At 33.3% G+C, this 27,942-nt stretch overlaps 1 protein-coding gene across 4 annotated transcripts; it reads left to right on the top strand.

Moving 5' to 3' along the window:
• Positions 1 to 4,297: 4,297 nt before the first annotated feature.
• LOC148598751 (uncharacterized) lies at positions 4,298 to 21,357 on the top strand. 4 transcript variants are annotated; one of them, XM_088560556.1, is made up of 6 exons: positions 4,298 to 4,951; positions 7,751 to 8,014; positions 8,850 to 12,451; positions 13,177 to 13,313; positions 15,581 to 15,768; positions 16,824 to 21,357. In XM_088560556.1, exons 2-6 carry the CDS (start codon positions 7,810 to 7,812, stop codon positions 17,429 to 17,431), a joined length of 4,740 nt encoding a protein of 1,579 aa, XP_088416682.1. In that variant the 5' UTR covers positions 4,298 to 4,951; positions 7,751 to 7,809; the 3' UTR covers positions 17,432 to 21,357. The 4 variants fall into 4 exon arrangements, with proteins under 4 accessions (XP_088416682.1, XP_088416685.1, XP_088416683.1 ...); XM_088560559.1 differs by having other exon boundaries at positions 7,751 to 8,018; positions 8,902 to 12,451; XM_088560557.1 differs by having other exon boundaries at positions 4,298 to 5,039.
• Positions 21,358 to 27,942: the final 6,585 nt, after the last annotated feature.

Genomic DNA, 27,942 nt, shown 5'->3' with positions numbered 1-27,942 from the left:
TTGTGCTCAATAGTTTTATGTATGCCCAATATTTATGTTGATCTATTCAGGTCGAAGACCAGAATTGATATAGCAGTCGCCAGAGCCTATAGCTTTGTAATGAGCATCTGCTTCTTACACCGCCGCAGGAAATAATTCTACTGGCTTACACACCATTAAGGTTCAAATGCAAAGATTTATGTCCCCTTTACAGTTATTTCTAAATATCACATTTTAATTAATTGCATGTTACTTACACCAATAAACAAACCCAATAAACAAAACAAGACCAATAAACAAAACCAATAAACAAACCCAATAAAAAAAAACTCTGAACAAAATATGCTGATTAATTTGGTTTCAATTGAAGTAGTTGACCTCTATTTACCTTCTTATCAATAATGTTTCGTTTGCTTTCGATATTCGATTTGTCTACGAATGTTAGAAGCATAATCTGCTCTCTTGATAAATCCGTCACAGTTTCGTACATGTTTTCAGAACAGCTATAATAGGTACCAGATGACAATTAATTCCCCTTGACTTTTCGTTTTATACGAATATACTAGTTCCTTTTTTAGTGTGTTTCTTTCTGATTGTTTTTCTTTGCTGTCCTAAAGTTAATTGCTTAGTATTTGCTGCAAAAATGTACATTTACAATAGATTTTTTTTTCATTCTGTAATTTTGTGTGGAAGTTGTGATTTTGACCTGTGTAAGAAGGTCAAAATTTTGGACATTGGCAGTGGTCACTACGGGGTCTCCGAAGTATAGGTGCTAAAAATTAAAAAAATGACACTCTTACAGAAATTTGTACATTGGATACATGTTTCTAAATTGGTGAAGTTTTATTGAGTTTGAAGCGATGACCAATTGATATGAATTCAAACCGGGCATCTATACTGGCCAATATGGATCAAACCAGGGCCAATACGGCATTATACATTGTAACTTCCGGTCGTTTGACATCACCATTTTGAGTTAGAATTGGACTTTGACCAGCAGGACTAAACGCTGCAGAAACACAAAAAAATCTTCCATTTTATACAAATAGAATATTTAAGACTGATTAATGCAAATAAACCTACATGTTCTTGGTAAAACACGAAAACAACTAGCTGTTCTACAAATCATCTAGTTGAATTGGTTAATAAAATTGTCAATACATATGTAATTTCATCTTGGCCCTGTTATAGGTTTCGGTCAATCATATTGGCCTCGACAGCCATATTGGCCCTCGGCGATCCCTCGGCACCGATACGACTGCCTCGACCAATATGGCAGACCTCAAACCTATAACAGAGCCAATATGAAATTACATATTTATTAACATTTATTAACCAACTACCCAAAATACGCTAAAATATGTCAAAAACTGACCAATTGTTATGAATTCAAACCGGGCATCTATACGGGGCCAATATGGACCAAATCAGGGCCAATACGGCATCATAACTTCCGGTCGTTTGACATCGCCATTTTGAGTTTGAATTGGATTTCATGAACTTTGATCACCAGGACTAAAAACTCCTGGAACACAAAAACAATCTTCCGTTTTATACAAAAAGGATATTTAAGACTGATTAATGCAAATAAACCTACATGTTCTTGGTAAAACATGAAAACAACTGTTCTACAATTCATCTAGTCGAGTTGCTTAATAAAATTGTCAAATAAATATGTAATTTCATATTTCAAGCGCAGATTAAGCTGTGTCAGTAGTCTGTTTTAATATTTGTACTTCTGTTGAATAAATGAACGGAAGTCATTCTCCAGATTCTGGATTGTCAATGGAGTGACAAATACAATGTATATGTTGTCAAGGAGTAACTCTTGCATAGTTGATCACCTGTTGCATATGATTTAAAGTTGTTAAACGATGCATATAAATGTAATAAGAGTTTAAGTTATAGAAGTAATTTTTTATACCTGTGAAAAAAGTTGGTTTTTTTTTTGTAAGTACAGCAAATGAAAATTTGATAAGTTGATTATAATAAAACTGAGAGAGAAACAAGTTAGAGATCAGGTATCATTTCAGGAACAATAAACTTTTAGGTCAACTTTCCACGGTAAATGGGCTTTCGAGAACAATAAACATAATGTAAGCAATCAAATGAATTAATTTCTAAATACCTTTTCCATGACAAAATGTTTTTATTGTTCTCTTGACTTTAAATGTGCTAGTAATCAATATATTCTGCAACATACACGTTGCATTTAAAATGACACACCTATCATACAAAGTTGAAGAAAAAAAAACAATGGAAACCTCGACGAATCTTTCCAAATGTGAAAAATGTTTGTCCTTAGCTAAAAAGAACTTATTTTTAAACAGTAAATTCATGTTGATATTACTCTTTTTTTCAATGATTAAAAAATAGATTTGGTCATTCTCCAGTCTTCTGTCTTTCATTGACCATTACAGAGGGAATCAACCCCCCTTCTGGACTTTGGATTTTGGTCATTTTAAGAGTGTACTTTAGACTTAGGCCACAAGTCCATGGACTTAACATTTCAAAACAGTCGTACTTTGTACTTCAAATTTCATAGAATTTGGACTTTACCAAAAAGTTTTTTTTCCAATCTAAAGATTTTTATCTATCATATCTAAGTGATCATTTTAATATTTTTATTGTATACATTTTGTACATTAATATATATGTTGTGAAGGCATTTAATTTAAGCTTTTACTTTGCCTTACTTTTTATTGATTGATTCATATATTATTCATGCCTTCTTTACATTTTGTCAAATATAAATCTAATTTCAATGTTTTATTTTTGGACTCAAGTATTGATCTTATTCATTGTGGTTTTTCATTTGATTATTTTTAATGTGTATCCGCTTAATAGTTTTATCTATGCAATTGTGCTCGAATTTGTTATATATGCTATTCATTTTTATATATTGACATATTGTGAATGTAAATCATATGTTTTAATATGTAAAGCGCTTAGAGTAATGGTATAATTAATTAGATAATGCGCTATACAAATATTGTGGTGTAATAATAATAATAGTAATAATAATAATAATAATAATAATAATAACCGAGAAGAAGAAGAAATTGTACTCGGGACTTCACCCAAAAACATGGAGTGTACTTTGGACTTGAAGGGGAGGGGGTGATATCCCCATTACAAAAAGCATACTTGTCACATTGCAACAAATATTATACATTAATATTCTGACAGGAAACTAACAGAGATTGGGATATTTATACATTCGATCAAGACATTATACGAGTCAAATTGAGGTATTCACACATTCATGACATTATATTTTTAATATTTTTTTCAATATTTTTTATTTGTTCTAACATATTTGCAGTAAATGGTCATAATACATATAATGAACAAAGTATTAAATTCTGACAACAACAACAAAGAAAAAAAGAAAGATATAAATGCATGTGGTCTATATCTAGTTTGATTAAATAGGAACTTGCAGCAGTGGTAACTCAATTGTGCCAAAACAAAAACAAACAAACAAACAAACAAAAAATCGTAGTAAGATTATGCGAGAAGTGACAAAATAAAATGCAAATAGACATCATAGAAAGAGTGGTTGTAAATTAATACAATCTAATATGGGGTTTAATATTAAATATTTTGAAAACCGAGTGTCTTAACATCTCATTATCTCAACAATTTAAAGTTAGTGGTCTTGACATTTACTGATATATTCAGTGAAAGCCTTGAGGACTTTTATTGAGCTGCTATTCAAAACAAATTGTATTTTGTTTTCTGCTAATAAGTTAAAGTTTTCATTATTACTTTTATGCATAGTAATTAGTTCTTTTCTATATAAATTGTAGGCTGGGCAATGAATAAAGAAGTGCAATTCATCTTCTATTTGCCCAGTGGTACATTTTGTGCAAATTCTGTTATTTTGAGGGATATTTTTATAGCGACCTTTTTCTATTGCTAAATATTCCATTTTTACAAATTGTTGACCTATCAGACATTATATGAGTTCTAGTATCCCAAGCGCCCCGTGCAGGTCCGGGTGTTAAAAGAATAGGCCTGCAGCAGCGCTAAGCTTGTCGTATAAGGCGACTAAATAGTGCTCAGAAACCTAGCCGGGGGCTAGGCGCTCTGCCCACAGAGCAACTGGGATGTGTGCCCCAGGTGGTGGAATGGGGTACCCCTGGCGTGTTACATGCTGGGGTTGTCAGGCTATAATACGGAAAACCTGACCGCAAACCATAGTGGTGCACCGTGTTGGGAAAGATGCCATGTTCCTCGCATGTTAAAGAACCCTGCTGTGGTATTCGATAGGAGTAGGAACCTTTGTGCTCCGCCACAGGAGGCTAAATTGCCCGACCTTACCCACCCACCCTTTTTCCAGTGGCAATCAAAATTTGTCGACCCTATTATCCTTGTGACCCATCCTTTCTTTTTTTTCATTTCATGTTCATTTTATCATCCATTTCATGTTCATTGTCTGAATATAGCTGAAATATTGCTGCTCGGACGTTAAACCCCAACAAACAAACAAACAAACAGTATCCCAAGCAGCTTTTTGGTAGTTACAAAGTTAAAACTCTGAGAGATCTCTGTTCATTCAATGTCTGAATGTGTGTGTAAATCTCAGGGTCGGATCCATGATTTCCGGCAGACCTAATATTACTAACAGCTTAGTTAGTTACATATAGTTTCTATACGGAGTTAAAATCGGGGATTTTTGGTTAAATCTACCTAGCGTCTTATATTGGCAAATAACCTTTTATGACAATGATACAGTCGATTGACAACGACGCAGTTTAATATAGATTTAATTAAACACTACTTGACATGTTGACTGATGTGCTATCCGACTTTGGTAACAAAATTTTGAAATTGCCGCATATTTGAGAGAAATACTGTGTTTCGCAGAACATGTCCCACTGCAATGCGTTCCTCACATATTGCCATCACAGGACCAGTCTACACTGCGCACGCTATGAAATATGTCGCCGACATAAGTTGTACACAGGTGATAATATCAAATTTTAACAAGATTAGGGAACAAAAAGGGTAGATATACCGTCAACGCTTTGAAATGTATCAACAGATGGTCATAGGTATTAATAGAAAGAGTTGTCAGTTGTTTTGTTTATGCCGAGAAACGAATTGTTGGGATACAGTGCTTTGATCGTGAAAACTACCCAGTTTTACGATTGCCGGAAGTATATTCCATGGTCTGTTCATTACACACTCCCTGAGTCCATTAACTCTAAAACAGAAATGTAAAAATATGAATTTAATTACATAAGTCAGAAATATATATATATATATACATATTATAAATATATATGTGTAAAAAACAGGAGCATGGTACATAATCTAATATTGTTATAAAATTAGCATGCTGTAATATAATATTAGTCTATAAATAAACATTTTTCTGTATAGTATTATTTTTGACATAGACCTGTAATTAAAGAGATTTGCAACTAACTGAAATCTTGCATTATCACGCAGGGTGAAACAAATTCTTACTTAATTGACAATGACAATTTGATTTTAAATGATCACAACTAAAAAAGTATTTCAAATATTGACATGAAACCTTCAGTTTCTATTCCTAGCTTCATGTTCATAACAGTTTTCTTTCTACCAAAACAAACAAAGAAAAATAGTATTTAACACATATACCCACTGATTTTTATGGAAATAATTCAAAATTAAAATCATTATTTTTACATTAACCTATCACAATTTTTTTTGTTTTTAAAGATAATTGACTGAAATTATCAGTTTCCCATTTTCACGTTTCCTGGGCGTCTGCTTCAATTGATTTCAGATTATTTCATCAAAAGGGGGAAAAGTAGTTTGATAAATAAGTGGAAAGGTCAGGGAGTCTTTTTCTCTGCCGCTTGATAATTTTATCCATAAACTGGCTTATTAACAAGTTAGAACTTATCTCTTTAATTATAGGTCTCTGCTTTTGACTAGCATAGTTTTTAATCTTCTGAACACCCAGGCACTTCAAGTTCTAGAAGGTTAACGAGCTAACGCTTCATAGTTGCCTTTGGTTATCTTACGTAGTGTCTCCAAAGCTACTTCAAAATCCTTTGCAGTCATCTTCTTAATGCAAAATCTTATTTTAAAAGATCTATTGAACAGATAATTCAGAGCATTTTAAATATTAATTTCTACATTCAGAAATTCATGTATTTACAGTGGTTAAACCTATTACCGATGCAATCACAATTTTTTTTTTTTATTGTAACAAAGGACAGGGACCTGTGTGCGTCTTTGCCATCTAAATTTCAGACAACAAGACCCTACCCTTAATCTGAAAAGAATTTAACATAGGATACATTGGCTTAGAAGTGAAAATTCTGCAAGCTAACCACTGATTTTACCAGCATTTGGCTGGTGGGCTGGTCCCAATTTGGAGGACTGATGTGTGGATCAAACAATATATCAAGGTCAAGTCCAGAGTTCACATAAACTTTATTTGTGCTGTCAGACATAGGACTGACTAAGGCAAATATTTTGTCAGTCCCACTGAAAATTTGGTGGTCCCATGTAATCAGACTTCACACAATCTTTTTAACTGTTGTCAGTCATGGGACCAGCACAAGAGGTTGAAATGCTGGTCCTACCCAAATTATACCTGTCAGGACTGGCGATTTTCACTAACTGCAAGTCAAGAGGTGTTTACAAACCTATTCAAATCAGCTCAACATTCCATATAAAGTTCGCCATTGTAATTTACCTTGAACCCTCAAAATCTGTGTATCCATTCAATATTGGATGAATAAAATAAACAGAATGGATAAATGGTCTGCTATGTAGGAGACATTCCTCACTAGAATCAGATGATAATTAAATGCATGACCAAAAATTACACTTTTGCACCAGATCTAGGTTACAGAAAAACAATAATGGTGGCTGATGACCCTTGTCGTTCATTTATTTCTTAAGTAGGTCAGCATTTACGATTGTAATAATTTTTTCAAAATTTAATAGAAGAATATCCAGCCTACGTATAATACAAAACATGTCCATCAATTGTTTTTACTTTTTATCAGAGCTTAATATTTTGACCAATGGAGTGAGGTTAACCCACTGTCCGTAATTTTTGCTGGAACTAGCCAAAAATAGCTACATGTATGAACAGGTCAAAACTCAATAATGTTGCATACGGTTGTAAAGAAAAAATCTCAGTTTGAACAGGCCAAAAGTGTGCTAGAAACAGGCCATTTTTGGCCTCTAGTCGCTTATTAGGAAAAACCCTGTGAAATGTGTTGTACAAGTCTAATGCAAATTTTTAACCATTACAAATACACTATTGTCACCATAAATTTTAATTTTTCTACTTTCCACACTGGAGATATTGTGTGGAGTCACAGTGGAGATATTATGACTGGAGTCAGGGTGTCTCCACTCTTCATAGTGGAGATATTGTGAGTGGCTTCACAGTGTCTCTACACTCCATAGTGGAGATATTATGAGGGTAGTCACACGATCTCCACTCTCCATAGTGGAGTCACCATTTAAAAAATTGTCTGAAGTTTACTACTCCTGTCTTTATATCAAGGTATATTTAATGTTTCTAGCATTTTAATAACATTTCTCAGTTATGGATAGAAAAAATATTGAAAAGTAAACAAATTGAGCAATTTTATTCTGTTTTTTTACTTTGATGGAGTCACAGTAGAGGACATGAGTGACTGTTCTTCGTAGAGTGGAGAAATTAAAATTGTGGTTGACAGAAGTGTTGATATGTATACTTGTATTTGAAACATGCATTATTTGTAATGAAATTACTTATCCATTTCAGGAACAAGTGGCTTGAAAGATTGCATGTAATACAACTTCATTTCAAGTTTCCAATTCAAGATGGCCACCATACCAGATCATTTTTCAGTGTTGAGGAATTATTACAGCCAATTGTACAAAGATAAATCACTTTGTGATTTATCTTTGCTTACTAATGATGGGACTACAGTTCTGGCCCATAAGTTGATTGTAGCTGCTTTCTGTGGTGCTGTGAGATCAGAAGTGGAGAAATGGAAAGATTTACCACAAGTCTCAATAGCCGTCGGTAGGTTTATCTCTCATGGTACATGTAGATTGAGAAATTAAGCATTCATTTGCTGTGTTGGAAATATTATTTATGGAGTATCTTCATACGTTATGACTTTTAAGGTTTTGTAAAATCCTGAATTTTATTTCTCCAACAAAACATGAAATTCCTATCGAAATCTGCAAATGAAAAAAAAAAAAACACAGCACAAAAACATTTCCTTCCTTCATATTTATATTATTTTTCACTTACTGGTCTGTACAACAATTGTTCTTGCTTCTCCCCATTTGTTTCAATTCTCAAACTTTTATGTCATATGATTTTACAAGACAAGTATTAATGTGAGGTACTAAACCCCTTGCAAATATAGAACTTGTACATCATGCATGTACACATATATATATATGTATTGACCAAGGATTACTACATACTATGTATACATGCATGTTTCTACATGTTAATAAATGATCTTCATTCCATTTTTTGGTTCCTTAAAAATGTTATATTTCTGGTCCTTCTAAACTACTAACTACTCGGGTAGTCAATTTTTTTAACCAAAATGTTACAGAATGTTTGATGTTGCATATGCTACATGTACATGTATAATTAATATAGTGTACTAAATTTCAGGGTTTTCATGCCTCAGTCAAACCTTGAATTGAACATTTTCTTATTTTTACCAAAAAAAATGTTTTTCCAGCCAAGTCAGAATAATTAAAAACTGTTACCGATAATTCCTCCAATTACAAGCTCTTACAATAACATATTCATAAAAATTCTAAAATATATTAATCTGCATCAAAAATGGTATGTAATTGTTATATAAAGTACTGGTATTTATTTATTTTTCTAGATTGTGATCTGTCAGTTCTTCACTGCATCTTGGACTTCATTTATACAGGTAGTGTTGACTGCGATGTGGAGTTACTTCCCTTACTGAATCATGCATGTATTGGGCTAGAGATACCTGCATTGCGAAGCTACTTGACCACAACATTTGATTCTGATCAACTGACAGCAAGGATTGGTTCAAATGAGAAAGTAGAATTACAAGACAAAAAGTTATTGTTAAGGAACTCTCCAGCATCTAGATCCAGTACTGTCAATCCCTCCATTGCAAGTACTGTGACTCCTAATATCAAATCTGAAATAGAGGATCCTGTAAATAAAGGTCATTCTAGATTACCTACAGCTGAAACAAAGAATAAGGCAAGTGTAGACAAATTTCAGAAAAGTGATCAGGCCCTTGATTTACCAGTTGTTTACATTAACAGGAAGACTGTCAAAAAGGAAAGTAGCAAGAGAAGCTCAAGGGATGGCATTCCTGATAAAGACAGTAAAAATTCAAAACTAAGGGAGAAAACTCTTGAAAGAGAAAGCATTACAAAAAAGTCTAGAGATGAATCTTTAAAATCAAATCAAAATAATAATATGGAAAGAAAAGATAAAACCAATAAAAGGATAAGCAAAAGGACTGTTGATAAAGACAAATCCAGCCATAGTCAATCACAAATAAATGAGAACTTGGCAACTGCAATGGCAGATAATTCAAGTGGGTCATGTGTTGAAAAAACATCAAGAACTAGAGCTAATACAAAAACTAAGACCACATTTGATGATAATGACTTTACATGGTTAGATGATGATGGTGAAATCTCTGATGATATTATTGATGATAATGACCTAGATGAAGACTATGACCCTTCAAAGGATGGAGATGATAAGGTCATAACAAATTGTACCAACAAAAGCAGAAGAAGCACCAGAAACTCAGTTGGTTCAAGGTTAAATCTGTGTTTGAAAGAACCTGTTATCAAACTTGTACGTATAGATGCTAAGAAAAACAGAAATGATGTGAAATCATTAAAGAAGATGGACAAGGGAAAAAAGAAATGTCGCAGTGATTCCTTTATGTATTTCAAAAGTCAGGAGCGAAAGAAAACTCAATTTAGGTTTACAAAAGAGTATGTGACAAAGCTAGCTCAGTGTAAAGATATGAATGGAAGAAAGACTAGGTTTAAGATGAAGACAGCATTTTCCAAGGAATTTATTAGCAAAATAAGGCATGCTGATAAGAACTTTAGAAAGTCTTTTACCGTACTTGCAGCTGAAAAGGTCATTAAAAGGTTTCAAGAACCATATAGAAATATTGAGGTCAATAATACAGGGTTCTCTTGTAAAACTTGCAGATTTTGGCATACAGATCTGTTTCGGGTACGGCTTCACATGAATAAAACTCATCAAGCAAGAAGTGACTGGCCTATGAAACGAAAACCTAGGAAAAAGAAACCCCAGTGGAATCAAAAAAAGCAACCGAGGTGGGTTAAAAGAAAGTTAGAAAGAATCAAAAGAAAAACTAAAAATTTACAATGCTTCAAATGTGACAAGGTACTCAAAACAGTGCGTACTTTGGCAGGTCATTTTGTTGATGTTCATAAATGGTCTGCAAAGAAAACTCAAAAGTTGACTGGCTACCCAAAGTATTTTGCCTATCATGAAGTTAAAGGATCTTGTCAGGCATGTGGGAAGAGTTTCTCAACGTTGAATGATCTTAGAGCACATAATAGGTCTGTTCATAAAAAGAAATATGCAGAACCTGATATTCCATGTAAATTTAAAACTTGTTCTCAGAAGTTCTTGAGTGTTACAACATTGCGTAGTCATTTAGTCAAGTTCCACAAGATGGGAATCAATGCAGCCAAACATGCAACCAGAAATTTCCATACAGGAGGAATTCATGTGAGTAAACTTTTGAGTCGGGTTCGCAAACAAGAAGAAACTATCAAAAGGTTAATGGTCAGTAGAAAAGGCAGTAATCCTTCTGAGGAAGAAAACATGGATGTTTCGTTCAATCAGAGTGATTCCGAAGAACTGATTACTAATGTTAAAACTTCAACACAGAGTGGCAAGAAAAAATCAAATGCATGTATCTCAAAAAAACACAGATACAACATTGTAACACCCACAAGAAAGTATGTTTGCAATAGCTGTGGTATTCCAACAATTTTCCAAAACAGAATGAGACTAAAAACTCACAATTCACTTGTGCATAAAAGAATTTTGATAATGAGAAGATTTGAGAGCAGAATAGTCAAAAAGAAACTTCTTCAGAAAAAATGTCCATCAGCTAATGACTGTTTAACCAATAGTTCAGTTGAAACTAGAACAGAAGCCTTGAATGAATCAATACAGCAGAAAACAGTACCTGGTTTTAATTGCCCAGTAAATGGAACTAGTGAATTAGGTCATACTGTTGTTGTTCAGACGAAAGATATACTGGTAGATCTATCTAGTAATGGGCTACATGAACAAAATGTTAGTATTTCTGGATCTTGCAGTTTTTCTGGTGAAAAGTCGACAAATCAACAAGGAAGCATTGGGCTAGCTGAATCATGTCATACAAGGATATCATTGGAAAGGAGAAAAGGAATTAAAAGGCAGTACACCTGTCTCAAATGTTCAAAGAATTTCCTGTTCTACAGCTTGTTTTCTCTTCACTGGCAAAGACAACATTCCCCAAAGTTGAAATTCAGACAAAGGGCTGTGAACACAATAGTTGCAAAACATATAACTTGTTTAAAGTCTCAATACTTGAGCAAGAAACATGGAAGAATAGTTAAAAAATTGCCAAGGGGGGACAATTTAAACTGTGAAGTTTGTTGTAAGTTATTTGCAAATCTTAGGAACTTAGCTGCTCACTTACAGTCTTGTCATGAGTACACTTATGATCAGGCAAGGGAGGTAACTGGATATCCTACAATAATCAGAGCAGCCAATTTACCACGATCTATGGCTATATCATGCATGAATTGTCCTAGAACATATAACAGCCTGCGTAGCTTATCTATTCACCTTCAAAACAACCATAAGTACACATTTGAAGAGGCAAGAGAGGCTACTGGATACCCATCATATAAAAAGGATTCAACTGCAAATATCAAGACTACTCACAAATGTGAAAAATGTTCAAAGAAATTTAATCTGCGTAAGGACTTGAGGAAGCATAACGTAGATGTACATGGAGAAGAATGTAGTGTTTGTAATGAAAAATTTGCCACCATTATTTCATTAAAAAGACATGGCACTAGAGAACACCCAGAAAACATCTCTATATTCCAAGCATTAAAGACCAACAATAAAAGTATTTGGGACAGTGAAGAGGAAATGAAAAAAGAAACAGACTATAAATGTGAAAAATGTGATTTCACAGCCAGAAAATTGAACATGTTAACAGGACATATTATGGAAAACCACCCTGAGATTCAGCACAACTGCCCAGTTTGTGGATACTCATTCCGCAGCTCTCACTCTGTTGAGAAGCACATCATCAAACATCATGGAGTAGATGCTAAGAAGAAGGTTAAATGCATATTTTGTGACAAGAGATTTCTGAGGCTGCAGTTTCTGAGAGTACATCAGTATAAAGTCCATGGCATACCACATCGTTCAATCAAGGTAGGTATATTTGAGTAATAGAAAGGGATGGGGCATGAGATACAGTAATATAAATAAGTTAAGGTATAATAGATCACAGTATGACTGAAAGGGTCAAGAAGGAGCTAAGTCCTAACCTGAGATTCACATTAGTGATGGTCCAAGGGCAGGTACCTACAACATTTGCAATTACATTTTACTTGGTCTTTGACCTTCAACCCTTTTACTGACAATTTTTGTGGACTTTTGGTTTCCTTCTAATGGACCACTGGTTTGAAACTTAAAAGTCAAGGACCTTCCAACTATGAGAGTAAATTTGAACCTCTGATCATGAAGGTATTAGGGTATAATTGAAGACCGTAAGTGAGGAAGGTGGCATGGTATTTACCACATTGTTCACTGGATCATTAAGGGAGGGGACTGGTTTACCACAAGGTAGAGGAATAATAGAGCACAAAATCAAGAGACTTGAGAGGGGCACTTGATATCACAACCTGCAATCCAGGTAGACCATCAGTCAGGTTCTTGAGACATCGTTGCTACATCATGCCATCAAGGAAAGTTATTAAAGAGTACAATGGGATGGTGAGGGGCAGGTGGTGAGTATATTATTAACTATCCAGGTAGTGTAAGTACATAATTTACTCATCAGTATATTGTTTATATTCAGACTAAACTTTCTGTCTAAACAGGTGGGTATTATCTCCCTTTTCCTGTGAAATTCTACACAAAACTTTTTATTTCAGGAGTATGTTTGTGATTTTGAAGGTTGTAAGAAGACATACTACACACAGAATGAGTTTAACCAACACCAGAAACATGTACACTTCTTACCGAAGTTGATTGAATGTAGCCAATGTAACTTCACCACCAATGCTAGGCAGTAAGTACCTAATTTACTCAACTGTATTGAGTGTATTACTTACCTAAATTGATTGACTTCACTCTTAAGTGTCAGGCAGTAAGAACATTACTCACTAGTAAGTACATTATTTACTCAGCAGTAGTGAGTGCATTATTCCCCCAAGAGTATTGAGTACATTTCTTACATGTACCTAAGTTTATCAGCAGTAACCAGTGTGACCTCACCACTTATGCAAGACAGTACTGTAAGTACATTACTCACTAATAAATACTTAATTTACTCAATAGTGTTGAGTACATTATTTACAAAGCATTATTGAATGCATAACTTTCCAAAGTTGGTGGAGTATAACCAACTTCATCATCAACGCCTGGCAGTAAGTACATTATTTAGTCAGCAGTAGAGAGTACATTGTATACCCAACACTTACATGTACCTAAGTAGATTGAGTGTTAAACCAGTGGGAATTCCAAATAAAAAGTATATCACTCACTTGTAACTACATAGTGTGATTTTATTTTTATTTGTTGAGTAATAATTTTTGTAGTTTTTGTTTGTAGTCTTGAACCACAAAATTAAGATACCAACAAACAATATTGTCCATCATGCCATTGATGAATGTTGATTTAAATAGTTTAATATCTGTATCAGTCAAGTGACTCAGGAAAAAGGCCATCCTGTCACCCCTGATTATTTAATCGAAAAGAATATCAATTGGTGAATAGCTTTATATAACCTTGGGGCTACCCGAGTTAAGTAATCTAAGCGTTAATCAAAAATATATCGTAAGAGTAATGTTTGAAATTCACAGCTTTTTTCATCTTTCCACTGAATGATGTTGTCATAAAAGTGGTATTAGGTAAAGTCAGTGTTTTACCAATTTCCCTTTTCCATACAGCTAGTAATGGCACTTTTTCATTCATTCTAGTTTTCATTTGCAAGAGTTTAAACTTTCACAACTTTTACTCGTAAAATGAAAAAAGAGAATATTGGAGTCTCAATTCCCTGATGAAGGTATAATACATATTATAAGTTATTAGCTGGGCAGTCACTTGAGTACATTGCTCACATAAGTTGGTTGAGTTTTAATTGTCTGAACCACAAATGCCAAATTTAGTCAAATCATAACTCACCAAACATATTAATTGTCCTTAATTATATTTTGTATTCACCAATTCTTTGTATACATGTATTTTTAAAACAAGGTCATTCTCATTTTGAATCAAAGAGCATATAGTATTTAATGCTGGGATTTTTTATTTTTATGATATTTTTATTACTTCACCTGTCTATACATAAGGAATTGTGGTATTGTGATGGTAGGAAGTAAGTTTGGTTTTTAGAAAATTCATGGAAACAAAACATGTTATTGTTTTCATTGAACAGAAGCAGAGATTCCAGACTTTTATTGGTGTATTTTTGCCTAAATTTTGCATGAAATTAACAAAAGTTTCTAAAAAAAGGGGGAGGTTCCATCCCAACATCTCTCCCTTAATCTCACTCTGTTTTCATTGATAATGGGTATTTCTATTTGTATATTGTATTACAACTTAAAACATCCATACATCATAAAAAAATGCTTTTGTACTGTATAATAACATAGTAGTGGTTTACAGTCAGTTTTATTCCTGGGTACCAATTTACTTCGTCATTATTCCCTTTCATCATGAATTTGTTAATTTATGAACTTAATTAGGACAACAAAGATTTTAGGAAATTTTTTATTTGAATTTGTGAGAACTGTTAAATCAAGTTTTCATAAAACTTATGTCTTGATATTTGAATTTGTGGCTTGAAAACCATGAAGATCTATATTCAACAAAGAAACGCTTTTTTTTTACGATTGTGGAAGTAAAATCAAATATTTAAAAAAAAAAAGGGGGGGGGGAATTTAAAAATAATGTAAGTATAACTCTCCTTTCCATTTTTCATGGTTTTCATATTTTATCTTTCAGACTTTTACTTTAACCTTTAAGGGGAGGGACAGGCCTATGATGTGCTTTAGTGCAGCTGTTTATTATAATGAACCATAATGGAAGTGGGAGGTTTATCAATCCATAAAACCTGGTTTAACCAACTATTTCCATCAGAAATGCCTGTACCAAGTCAGGACCACTGTAGTGGTTTTCCAACTGTCCTTTTTTATCTTGACATTGCCAATTAATATGTTGACTTGCCTTCTATTGACCATTCTTTCTGACTGTTGCCTAGAGTTTAACAGTTCCATAATTTTGTTATTACCCCTCATCAACTAACATTGATGGCTTTACACTTAATTTTTGTAGCAAATTGCTGAGACATGTCAGGCATGTTCATCTTGGTCTAAAGGCAGCACTGTGTGAGAGTTGTGGGAAATCATTCACCACAGAACAGCACATGAAGACGCATTACCGTCGATACCACACCAATGATTTCTACAACCTCCAGTGTGAATACTGTGCTTACAGGTGCGGCGCTAGGAATGAACTTCAGAGTAAGTAATGTCATTGAAGATTTCTCAAAGGACTAGCATTATGAAGGCCTAGTCCAGGCCCAATAGTATACTGTGGTTTCATATGTTGTGAGTTGTGAAAAAAAGACAATTTGTTTTGTACTTGAATTTGTGGTTTAACTGATTTAAATGCATTTTATTACCAAAATTAAGCCGTTTTTATACAAACATTTTATTAGTGTCAATTTTTATGAGTTTATGTTCACAACACTTACAACTGAGATAGAAATATTTTTAATTACAAATTGAAGTTACATGTGTGATACATCCAAATAGAAATTATGACTCTTGTTAACATACCCTTAGCGTTAAATCTTTCTGTCTGATTTGACTTTCATTCATTGAAATTGTTTTTGGCTGAATATTTGATTTCATGATTTCACACCACCTTAAAAAAAATCCATGTGATACATTGCATTGAAATATTTGGTAAATTTCTAGTCATTTGCTACAGCCTAGCCTCAAAACATTTTATCTATCCATGCATTGAAATTGCTATTCAGAATTTTACGGAATATTTTATCTTGACATTTTGTAGGATAAATTTAGTAACTAAAATGAAAAAAATTCATTTCAGACCTTTTACAGAAACTAATCATTTTCAAGCACTTATATTGACAAGGACATTCAATTTTTGTTTTTAAGGCAGGATAAGATAATCAAATACCGTTAGTTTGTAACAGTGCTGTAAATAACATTTTCAGGATTTCAGTAATTTTGTTATTTTGACTGTCATTTAGCCAAGTAGTTAAAGCACCATAATTTAAATCCACAGTCTGTTTCATACTTTTGTTTTGAGCCTAGAAGGTTTGACACTACCTATTGGTAGAGTATATTGATAAATGGAGGCTTGGCTTATTTTCAAACATGGACCCTAAGCTTTCCTCTATCATTCATCCCATGTGCAAGATACTTTTAGATTTTTTACATAGTGAATTTTAGTATTATTCAGAGAATAGCATAGAAATCAGACAGTTATTAAGAAAAGGAATGACATAGCATTTGTTTAATTAAAATGGATTATTTACTCATTTCAGCACATGTATGGCATAACCATCAAGTGAGATTGGAAGATGACACTAGACAATATTGGCAATGTGACCAATGCACGTACTCAACACCGCTCAGAAATAAGTTCATAAATCACATGAATGGTCACAATAATGTACGAAATTTCATCTGTGACCAGTGTGATGCCAGATTCGTCACATCAAGCACCATGAGGGAGCATATGAAGTGGAAACACTCATCTCCAGAAAATGTCAAGATATGTAAACATTGTGGCTATAAGACAAAGACAAACAGTAGACTTAACGAGCATATTCGAGTTCAACATCAGCTGAAGGGTGTTAAGCCATACAAGTGCATTTACTGTGACTTTCGTAGCGCAACAAACGGAAATTGTAGAAAACATATAATGGCAAGGCACAGAGATTTGCCGGTTAAGTATGAGGTAGATAAAGAGTATTTGATAGCTGCTAAGGAAGCTCGAAAAGATGGGAATACAAACTGTCTAGTTCCACAAGAAAAGGTGGAGGAAGGTTCAGAACAAGTTTCAGTTGATATTGAGGAGATGCAAGTCTTTCCTCAATATATAACCATTGAAAACATTGGAAATGTTACTGTCAATCAAACAGAATTTTAATGAAGTACTTACCAGGGAATGTTTAATTAGATCAACTTTTGTATAATTATACCCCTGCTCTGAAGGAGAGCGATGTTTACTGTTTTAACCTTGTCATTGTTTCTATATTTCCATGTTTCCATTACCAATTTTTTCCGTCACAGTTTTCTCAGCAACTACTCATCACAGTGGCTTGAAATTCTTTCTGTAGCCATTGGGTGGTATTCATTTTTGAAATAATTCAATAACTTTCTTTTTCCTGAGGACTTTATTTTTTGACTTTATATTTTGGCAAGTTTAAATTTTTCGTCACACTTTTCTCAGCAACTACTCATCACAGCAGCTATCTGCAGATATGCCATATGTTGGGAGTCATTTTTGGAAAAATATGACAATTCTTCCTCTTTACCAAGGACTTTGTTTATTTTCCTTATTTTGTGATAGAAAGTGGGGCAATCTCTCACATATATCTTATTTTAAATAATTGAAAGATCTCTTAGTTGATCATATTCCATATGACATTTTTACGTGTTCGACAATTTATTGAAAAATATTTTACTTGAACTTGATACCAGTTAATTCAAATCCTTGTAATTTAATTTGATTAAAGCTTTTAGGTACAAATCTTTGTATGAATCAGGCAAAATAAAAAAAATTAGAGTAATCTAAGTATTCATATGAATGTTGGTGAACTTGATACTAAAACTTCAGATAAAATGGATGATTTTTCATTCCCGTTTGTTAATCATCTGATTTTGGTTGGTGATGTACCCTTGTCACCCTCATAGAGTGTTAACATATCACAATTAGTTCAATTTGCTGGTATTTGTAACAATGATCAAATTTTAACAAAAGAAATCTTCTTACAGCCAAGTACTACATCAAGGTTTTCGATATCACAAACTCATGAAGCATTCCCAAAATTTTTCAACAGATACAAGAGACTCATACTCAAATACAGATATACCTGTTAACCATTTGTTTGTTCGGATATCTCCCACCCTATATTTTATGGTAATATTCTTCACAAAGCATGGAAAGCTCAATACTCACCCAATAATTGAACTAAATCGGTACATAGGCTAGCTCCTAAGGGGTATAATTATGACATTGTTGTCAAATTGTTAAAGATAGCATTTTTTTGCATTAACATTGATTGCCTCATTGGTCCTTTACATATAGAAACTTATAACACACTATATTTTAAAGCAGTTTTCAGCAGGATATGGATTGTGTCTGTATTGTTTGACACATGATGTACTGTGGATCTCCACCACACATGGGAAGAATTGGGATTGATATTACAAACAGTGAGGTCATAACTTTTGTAGGTTTGAACTGGTCTGGAGCTTGCATGTCTGTTAACTGCCAGTAGTGCATTGTATGGTATTTGTGTAATATATAATTAGTTTGGTTTTTATCAAGTGACACAAACCTTTTGGAAACGATTTTAAGGTGTTTTCAATTGTGTATTTTTTTTTCACAGTGGCCAGATTTAAAAGGTTGTGATCACGCCAAAATACTTTGACCCGCCACATTTTTTGCACCTGTCTCAAGTCAGGAATTTCTGGCCTCTGTATGTATTGTTTCGTTTTCACTCTCAGTTTACCTATAAGTTGCCGCAGTAAATTGGGGCAACTTTTCACTGTACCTTTGTATAATGTTTTGGGGCCAGCTGCAGCCTGCCCTGTAGTGTGAGATTTTCTTTGTCATTCATTGAAGACCTGTGGGTGGCCTTGAGCTGACATTGTTGTCTCTTGGATGTATTCACAATCTCCATTCACGTTATAATCAAGGGAACCAAGATTCGAGCTGAAATCATAAGAATATATTACAAGGACAAAGACCAGACAGGGAAAATAGACGTACACAACAAAGAACATGTTACATCCAAAATAACACAAAATAAACAAGTAAATAAGCAACCCAGACTCCACTAAAAACTGGGAGCATGGACCAGATGCCACAGTAGTAAGTATCCTCTGCTTTTCTAGAAACAGCTGTTTATGAAATGTCAGGTCCTGGGTAGACTAGGAGAAAAAGGAAAACTACTACAGTGTGAACAAATAGGTTTTCTTTGTGGTGACGTCCATGAAATGTCTGTAGTGATGATTTTAATCTTGTAGCAATATAATCCTGTTCCAGAAACCTTTTTTAAGATGTCTAGCACAGTGACTACTCCAACAATGTAAGCGGTTGGAATTCCTTTCTTCCATATCCCAGGATTGGATCAAGTCAGGAAATAGCTTGTCAGACAACCTCGAGCACTGCTGGAATAGTCCAGCACGTGCATGTCAAAGACATCCTGATCTGATCACATACTTTCACTCAGAGTCTCCTGTATTTAAAATGACCCAGTCTCGGCAGCACTGTTTGTAAAATTTCATTAGAATGTTAGAAGGTTATTATATTTTTGGCCCGGTTTTTGTTTGTCGTTGGTCGAAGTTTACGTCAGTTAGCAATAACTTCAGTAAAACTTATCAGGTCCTTTGAAATCTTAACACATTGTTCATAGGAACATTGCAGATTTTAAGATTTTTTACCCACTTTTGAAAAAACAGGTGCTGAAAGAGAGGAAATTGGTGTTATTATTAGAATTATATTATAGAAAAAGTATTTTTGTTGAACCGATTTTGAAGATTTAGATGTCAATGTGTACTTTCTGAAATTCTGTTTTTAAATTTTTTTTACAGGCAGATTTATCTTAAGTTAGACTGTTTTGAAGTTAAAGGGGTATTAAATTTGAGTACGCCCAAAACAATAAACTTTTTTAATTCTTGATCCAATTTTAATCTTTTGTATTGAATTCCTGGATCTCCAGTACTTAGCGATCGCAATATTGGTATAATAGTATTGTTCATAATACTGGTATAAACAAAAATATTCCAATATTGTGATTTTTTTTCCAAAATTTTGTACAATACTTGTATACCAGTATTGTACTCATTGGTATTGTAATTGTGTCTTTAATTGCTATGTGAACACAATTAAGCTGTGAATTTGACAGTGCTTTTTGTAGATTTTTCTGAGTTTGTTGTGTATTTTGACCAGTTGCTTAAATTTGCTTATTTGTATGCCACGCTGCAGTTGTGGTGTGAATACTATTAAATTTTTAAACCATATCCTTAACTCTCCCGATACACTAGTTTACGAAATGTTCAGAGAAGTTAAAAACAACTTGTGCATATCCCATGTAAAAATAGACTAAATAAATTGGGGTCCTATCATCTTATCTTTCAACATAATAACCTTCAATTTTATATCAAAATAATCGAACAAAGACTACATGATCAATTTAAGCAAAATTTAGTAGGCACATTTGCTATGAGTGAAAAACTGTCATTGTTCCATAAAATATTTATTCCGTCTGAAAGACCCCCATATATTGATTTATGTAAATCTAAAATAGAAAGATCTATCATCAGTAAATGTCGTTTGAGTGCACATGCACTAGAAATAGAAAGGGGTCGGTACAAAAATATAGAGAGAACAAACGTAATTTTAAATCATGTGATAGTGGGAACATAGAGGATGAATATCAGTTCTTCTCGGTGTGCATCCACTACACACCGCAAAGAAATCAATACAGAATGAAATTGGACAACCATAGTTTAATTTGTTTGTATCTTCATCAAATCCTCACCTCATAACAAGAGATATAGCATATATATTAAACAGTAGCTCTGTAGAAATACTAAAAATAACTATAAAGTTTATGAATGAATATTGGAATGGAAGGTCATTTTAATTTAACAGAAATTATATTAATGTATAACATCTAAGGTTAAACTATAGATTAATCTATTTTGATCAGATATACACCACTGTCGCACCATGGTCATAAATTAAGTTTATATGTAATGTATATTGCAATCTTCTGTTTTTGTTCATGCCATAACCATTTACTGTAAATGTGTTTGTGCAAATAAAATTGTCTATTGTCTATATTTCATTTTTGTCTGGTTTGGTATTTTGCAATTATTTATTTCATCTACACCAGTATTATATATCAATTAATTTATTTTTTGGAAAAAAAATCGCAATACTGGTACAGTACTGGTATACAATTAAATACTGGAATATTTTTTATACCAGTATTGTGCACTGGTATACCAGAATTGCGATTGTCAAGTACAGGAGATACGAATTCCTCTGTAAATCTCTGCCTACATTTTTCAGTCAGATTACACATAGGTCTTTTGAGTTAAAAAGGGACAGAGGGAGTCCGATTTTGAAAAAAACTGATTCCAATAATACAAATATATGAATACGAATACGGAAAATAGATTTTACTTCGGTTTGGGTACAATAGTGAAACATAAACTCTATATATCTTTTTACCGAATGTAACATATGTAAGATACAAGGTACATAACATACACACAATCATTTCATAGTTAAGACACATAAAATAGATAGCACAATTAAAGCTTAGATGTACATGCATATAAAAATAAAATACAGTGTTGGCAAGACAATAACATAAATACCTTCAAAATTATATGCATACAGGATGAGTAGAAAAACAGCATTAAATTCAGAAGAAAGCACTATGTGCACCTGGAACAGCGGCATTCCGAATCGGTCCAGGGCGTGACTGGATTAAGCTCTTTTAAAAAAAATTAAAAGGCTGTTTTCATTGCTGGCTATATAGGTAGCGCCAAAATGAAAATTACCACGTGTTACACTCAAATGTAGAAGTTCCCAAATATAGCTGTACCTGAATCTACTTTAAAGCAGTTCCTGTGTTTTGAAAGGAAGTGGACGAATGTTTATTTATTTATCATTTTAGAGGTTTCAATTGCAATGTTAACATATTCAGAATTTGGCACAAACGTTTCAAAATATTTAGCTGCTGAGAAGCCTTCGTAAATAGTTTTCCAATTTGTTCATCAAAATTAAGTTTACAGGCAATACCAATGCCAAGAAGTTTGACTGTTGATTTATGTTACTAATATGTATACATGGCTTTTCCCCAACAGATAGAACTTGAAATTTGCCGGCATCTTATTTATATTAAGCATGTCAATAAAATTAAAAGATTTCCAATCATTTTTTAAGTATTTCTTATTTTCGAGCTTTTCATGGCCAAAAGGGGTCCGGTCCTACTTAGTACATATATTCCTTATGAAAATCCTTTTCCGTGTTATTCAACATATTTTGGATATCTCATATGGTTATCGAGTTGTAAAAAAAGCTCCTCCCCAAAACATTATTTTTCATTTTTTGTTAGATTTTGATTTTTTTTTATTTTTTGATCCCTTCCTTCTATCAGACTTACATCTCTTTTAGTAACAGGGAATGAAGGTAAACGTTTTGATTAACGCAAACGTAACACTTTTTCACCTTTAATCGAATTTAATTTCGAATTTAGTGGTATGTTTTTATCCATAATGAACTGAAAATCCTTATGTTTAAGTGTGTCAACAACTTGTATTGTGTCCACACCTGTCCCAAGTGAACAGAGTTCAACTGACTGTGGTTGTATCATGCCGTGCTCTGTGAAGCTTTTTATTGGTAGATTTATCCGCTCTTGAAATATTATTTGCAATGTATTTCATTGGTATTATGACTCATTTTACCAAAATGGTATTGAAAAACTTGTCTCAATGTCTTTATTCAATGGTTCTGATGTTAGAATTAAATTAATCAAATTATCACGTCCGAGTGATGGGTTCCTTCATACCATGTTTCATCCACTGTCTGATTCTTGAAGAAACGGACACACAAAATATACATGACCATAAATACCATGACTCTGCATTTATGGTCTTGGTATTTGAACGTTGTATTTATGGTCTTGGGAATTAACCTATCATTGAAGCAATGTAAAATTATCATTTTCATCGAGTTCTATTGAAAATTAATGGTTTTCGTTTTTTAAACATAAGAATACAATGCAGTTTGTCAATATATTTGTGTTATGTGTTGGTATAGTGTTGCCATTGCCCCCAGACAATTTGGTTTCCAGACAATAAGTTGAATATTATAAGTGTATGCATATTTATAACGTAACACCACAAGCTGCAATATTACAACGGAAGGCTGTAATGTGAATGGATCTCTTTGGAATTATACCACCATACTACAATAGGAAGGTCTGGATTGAATTTAGGGGTTAAGACTTTAACCTTTTATGATTAAGGGCCAAAAAGGACATAAAATAATTGTTTTCATGATGTCTGGACAATAACTTGACTGTAAGTGAATGAACCTCTTTGAAGTTGTACCACAAGGTGCTGTACCACAAAAATAAAGACTGGGATTCATTTTGGAGTTTGTTACTTGAACCATTTAGGAATAAGGGATTGGTTTTAAGGGTTGTTACTTGAAGTGTTAAGCAAGTATTTTTATGGTATTTAGACAATATAAATTGGCTAAAACTGAACATATTTTTTTAATTTGTACGAAGAATTGCCATACATGTCTAATTCAAATTCTAGTCAAATTCCTATGATGTGTCAGATATTCAATTAGAATCAAAACTATGAGTTTGAGCAAGCTTGAATGTCGTGTCCGTACTTGACTCAACTGTTTATAATTAGACTTCTGTGGTCATATCAAGCTGCACCATGTGAATTGATTTACTTTGACCTAAAGTTTGTATTGTTAATGAAACTAGAGTACCATTGACCTTAATTCAAAGACATCAGTGGTCTATGACACCAAAATTGTACCTGAAACTCGAAACTTACTGAAGATTTTTATCAATTTAGAACGAAGATCAGAATTTATATAGGAGTCGCCAGAGCCTTTAGATTTGAAAAGCCTGTTAGCATATGTAATTATCTTACACTGCCGCAGGAAAATAGACCCATTGGCATACATCATTAAGTAGGGGCATAAATGCAAATTCCAAGGTCCACATTATAGGTATTTCTGACGTATCAAATTTAATTCTATGTTATTTACGTCAATAAACAAACCCCGTAAACAACTTTTACTACGAACTCAATATGATGATTGACATCTGACCTCTTATCAGTACTGAATAAACTAGTCGTTCACTGTCGATATATATTTAACACCCAATCTACCATAAAACCATGCAAAAGTAGACTTGCTACAAGTCTCTCTGTAATATATATTTGATTTGATTAAATATCATTACCATCAAATATTCATTCATTATCCATGTACAGCAGTTGGATAGTGAATGAATATTTGTTAGTAATGATATTTAATCAAATAAAATATATATTACAGAGAGACTTGTAGCAAGTCTAATATTTAAGTTGCATACAATTACTTTAATAAACAAGTTGATGTTTTAGCTGGAAATGAAGCCCGTACTAGATTATAAATAGTTATCAATCATAGAAATTAAATATAAAGAAGAGTGCCGAGTACCAATTGTAAGAGCTGTCTCTAGATATTTCATGCAAGCCCTGGCGGGTCAAAATATTGACAAAAAAGGAGGCAGTGGTCCCAAATCAAGTAACTTATATAAAGAAAGGGGTTCCATGCAATTATTTGCCGCTCAATTATTATTATTTTTTTTCTTCCTATTTATTTAACAAAAGGGTAGCATAACCGATGTATTACCATCTGTATCATGTATTTTTATAACGGTTATCGCCTTGTGACGTCGGAAGTTCGGAGATGACGAGCAAAAATAAAACTTGGCTTAGACGATGGCATCGAAATTTCTATTATGCATTTGTCAGGAATGGTGTCAATCTATCGTCTTTTGATATTGTTTTTGTAATAATCATTCTATTTGGCTATTTGACCATGTGTTATAGTAGTAGGGCTGTAGGTGCTACAGGGCCTTACAGTACATGGCTATTGTTTCGTGCAACGGAATTATATTCTAAGACTTTGGTAGTACAATACAGTTAGGTCATGTCTGAAAATTTGGTCTCATTGTGTTGAAATAAAGCTGTTTTGAGGCAGTCCACACAGGAATTTCTAGTGTTTTGTCATAAAAAAGTGCATATTTTTGAAATCCTTAGTCTGTGGAGGTTCAAGTAATTTATAAGTAATTTAGTGATTATTGTTATAAAATCCAGTAGCCATGGTAACATACTGAAAAAAATATTACTGAGTTTTCATTTAGTACAAATCAGGGGTGCCTTTCCAAAACTAAAGCCAATTACTGTTTTATAAAATATCAGGCACTTAGACACTACCACAGCATGAAAGCATGCATGGAGTAGGTGGAAAAGAGGTAAAAATAACAAGACCCTTTTCGATTCATTCTCTCTTAGTCCCAAAAGTTCGTGCGAAATAGGTATTTTGAAAATCAGCCATTCTTCGTTTAAATTACACCTGTTTACCATTACATATATTACATCTGGCCATGTATAAATGCTTAACTACATTTAAACAATATATCCACCAAATTTCAACTTTTAATTTTAATTTCAATAAAATTTGACGGGGGTAACTTGGTGTACGAAACAGTGCGCCTTAATTGTATAGTGCACCCTTTGGCGTTTATGTCAAGTACTTATCTCTAGAACTAGGTGCCCAGAAACAAAGCGCTTTTTCATGACATGTAGGTGTTTATGCGATAACCTGCCGACAGACAGTTTCGAATTGGATGACGATAAATTGAATGTAGAAACTAAGAAAGTCCAACTAGAAGTTTGTAGTTCAATTATGCGATATGTCGAAAGGTTTTTGTTCATCATGTAAACCAATAAAGAACCTGAATAATACGAAAACTGTCGCACTGCTACGATGCATCATGAATTTTGTATTTTTTATTCCCTTCGTATTCAGATGAATTTAAACCCATTGAATCAATGGGTTAAGTATTTACAACAAAAAGCTTGTGTTTAGTTATTTGAATTCGATCCCGTTCTTCCCTATAATCTCCTATTTTTTCAATTTGACGATTATTTGAGGAGTAAAAATTTAAATGATCGATAAAAATTTATTCAGTACATGAGTACTTTGATTATGATATAATACAGTTATTTTTTTAAGCATTTAAGCATGTTTTACATTTTACCAATATTTAAGCTGTTTCTCTTATTAGCGAAAAGTCACCAAAATTTTCATGTCCATTTTACACTAAAATTGTGATTTGAAACATTTTAAGAAAACAGAAAAAAAGGTATTTTTGCATAAAACCTATTAAGAATCATGCATGAAATAAATAAACAAATCTTCGACATTGTAAAGTAAAGCGGTTGGTGTTCATGAAAATGTATGTATCTTTTGAAAATGTTCAGTAATATCGTATTTATATACTAGTCGGGCTGGATATTTGATAGTGGGAGCAAGCCCCTGTGGTCTCATTTTGACTGTCTGTAAGAACACTTTTGTATATTGAATAATTGCCATCAAAATGTTTTGCATACATGCACCCCCATCAAATAAAATATTTGGGCATTAGAAATATATCACTTATTAAGTAGCACTCAACTTAAGAATCATGCAAAACGTGATTTATTGTTGGAAAGCCTACATGTTTTTATTTTTGATATTTTGTTTAAAATGTCATAGTAAACAGAAAGTAATGTGCCTTTTCATATAACCCATGTTCATAGGAGATAAAAATTGTATAGAATGTACTGTAGGATTCAAAATTAAGGGAGATAACTCTGTAACACTCAAATACAATGGACACTATTAGATTTTCCATGTTGATTATCTCCCAAGAGCAGGCAGATTGGAATGAATAGTTATACATTTCACCACATAGACCTATAAAGCAAATAACAAAAATATAAAAATATGTAGCCTTTTTTTTTTGGTGCATCACATTTAGCAGAATTTGCATGATTCTTACAAAGACTACTTCTTAAATTGTACCTCTCATTAAATTAACTAAAATTGTTTTGAGAGGTGTAATTATTTAAAAAAGTGTAGAAGTTATTGGAGTTTCTGTTGACATTGTCGTACGGTTATTTTCTTTTGCAATATGTTTCAAATAGAATTAAGTCTATAATTGTTGATAATTTTGCGTCAGTTAACTGAGTTTTTCTAAATTCTCGTATGGTTCAGTTCGTTGACAATGACCACAGATTTGACTGTCCATGCACTACTACATGCGAGCCAGGTGCGGCGAGCACAGTCCGAATTACCCGTTTAATCTATTTAACACGAATATAAGAAAAACAATCCTGGATAAGTAATATCCTATAGTGCCTTTCTCTCCTCCAGATCAACAGAAACTTTGTGAGAATATATTTACCCCAATTCCGAAACAAATTGGCATGTCACCGCATCCCAAATACAGTATAAATAATAAGATTATAAGTACAGTGGCCTGTCTAGAGAGAGTGCAGGGGGTTGGAACTCCTATTTATTGGAAAATTTGTCATTTTCGTGTGTAAAAGTGACAAAAAGTGGTAAATAATGTCCTAGAAACCCCTGTTCCTGAGGAACCCCGGCTGGCACCCCTCCATTTCAAAGTGTCTGGATCTACCCCTAAAAGTATCACCGCCACTTCCATCTTTTGTTCACATTTAGTATTGTGATTGTCCCTCCTTCAATAGATATACATTGAAAAAAGTCCATGATCGTATCGTCGATGTTTCTCTCCAACATACTTATATGGCTGGGCGAGGGGTCTTACA

This window comes from Perna viridis, chromosome 14 (genome assembly GCF_037379345.1).
Source record: "Perna viridis isolate PV_CMFRI_1.1 ecotype Kerala chromosome 14, ASM3737934v1, whole genome shotgun sequence".
Lineage (NCBI taxonomy): Eukaryota > Metazoa > Mollusca > Bivalvia > Mytilida > Mytilidae > Perna > Perna viridis.
The sequence above is the reverse complement of the archived record's forward strand: the minus strand, read 5'-3'. Positions and strand labels throughout refer to the sequence as shown.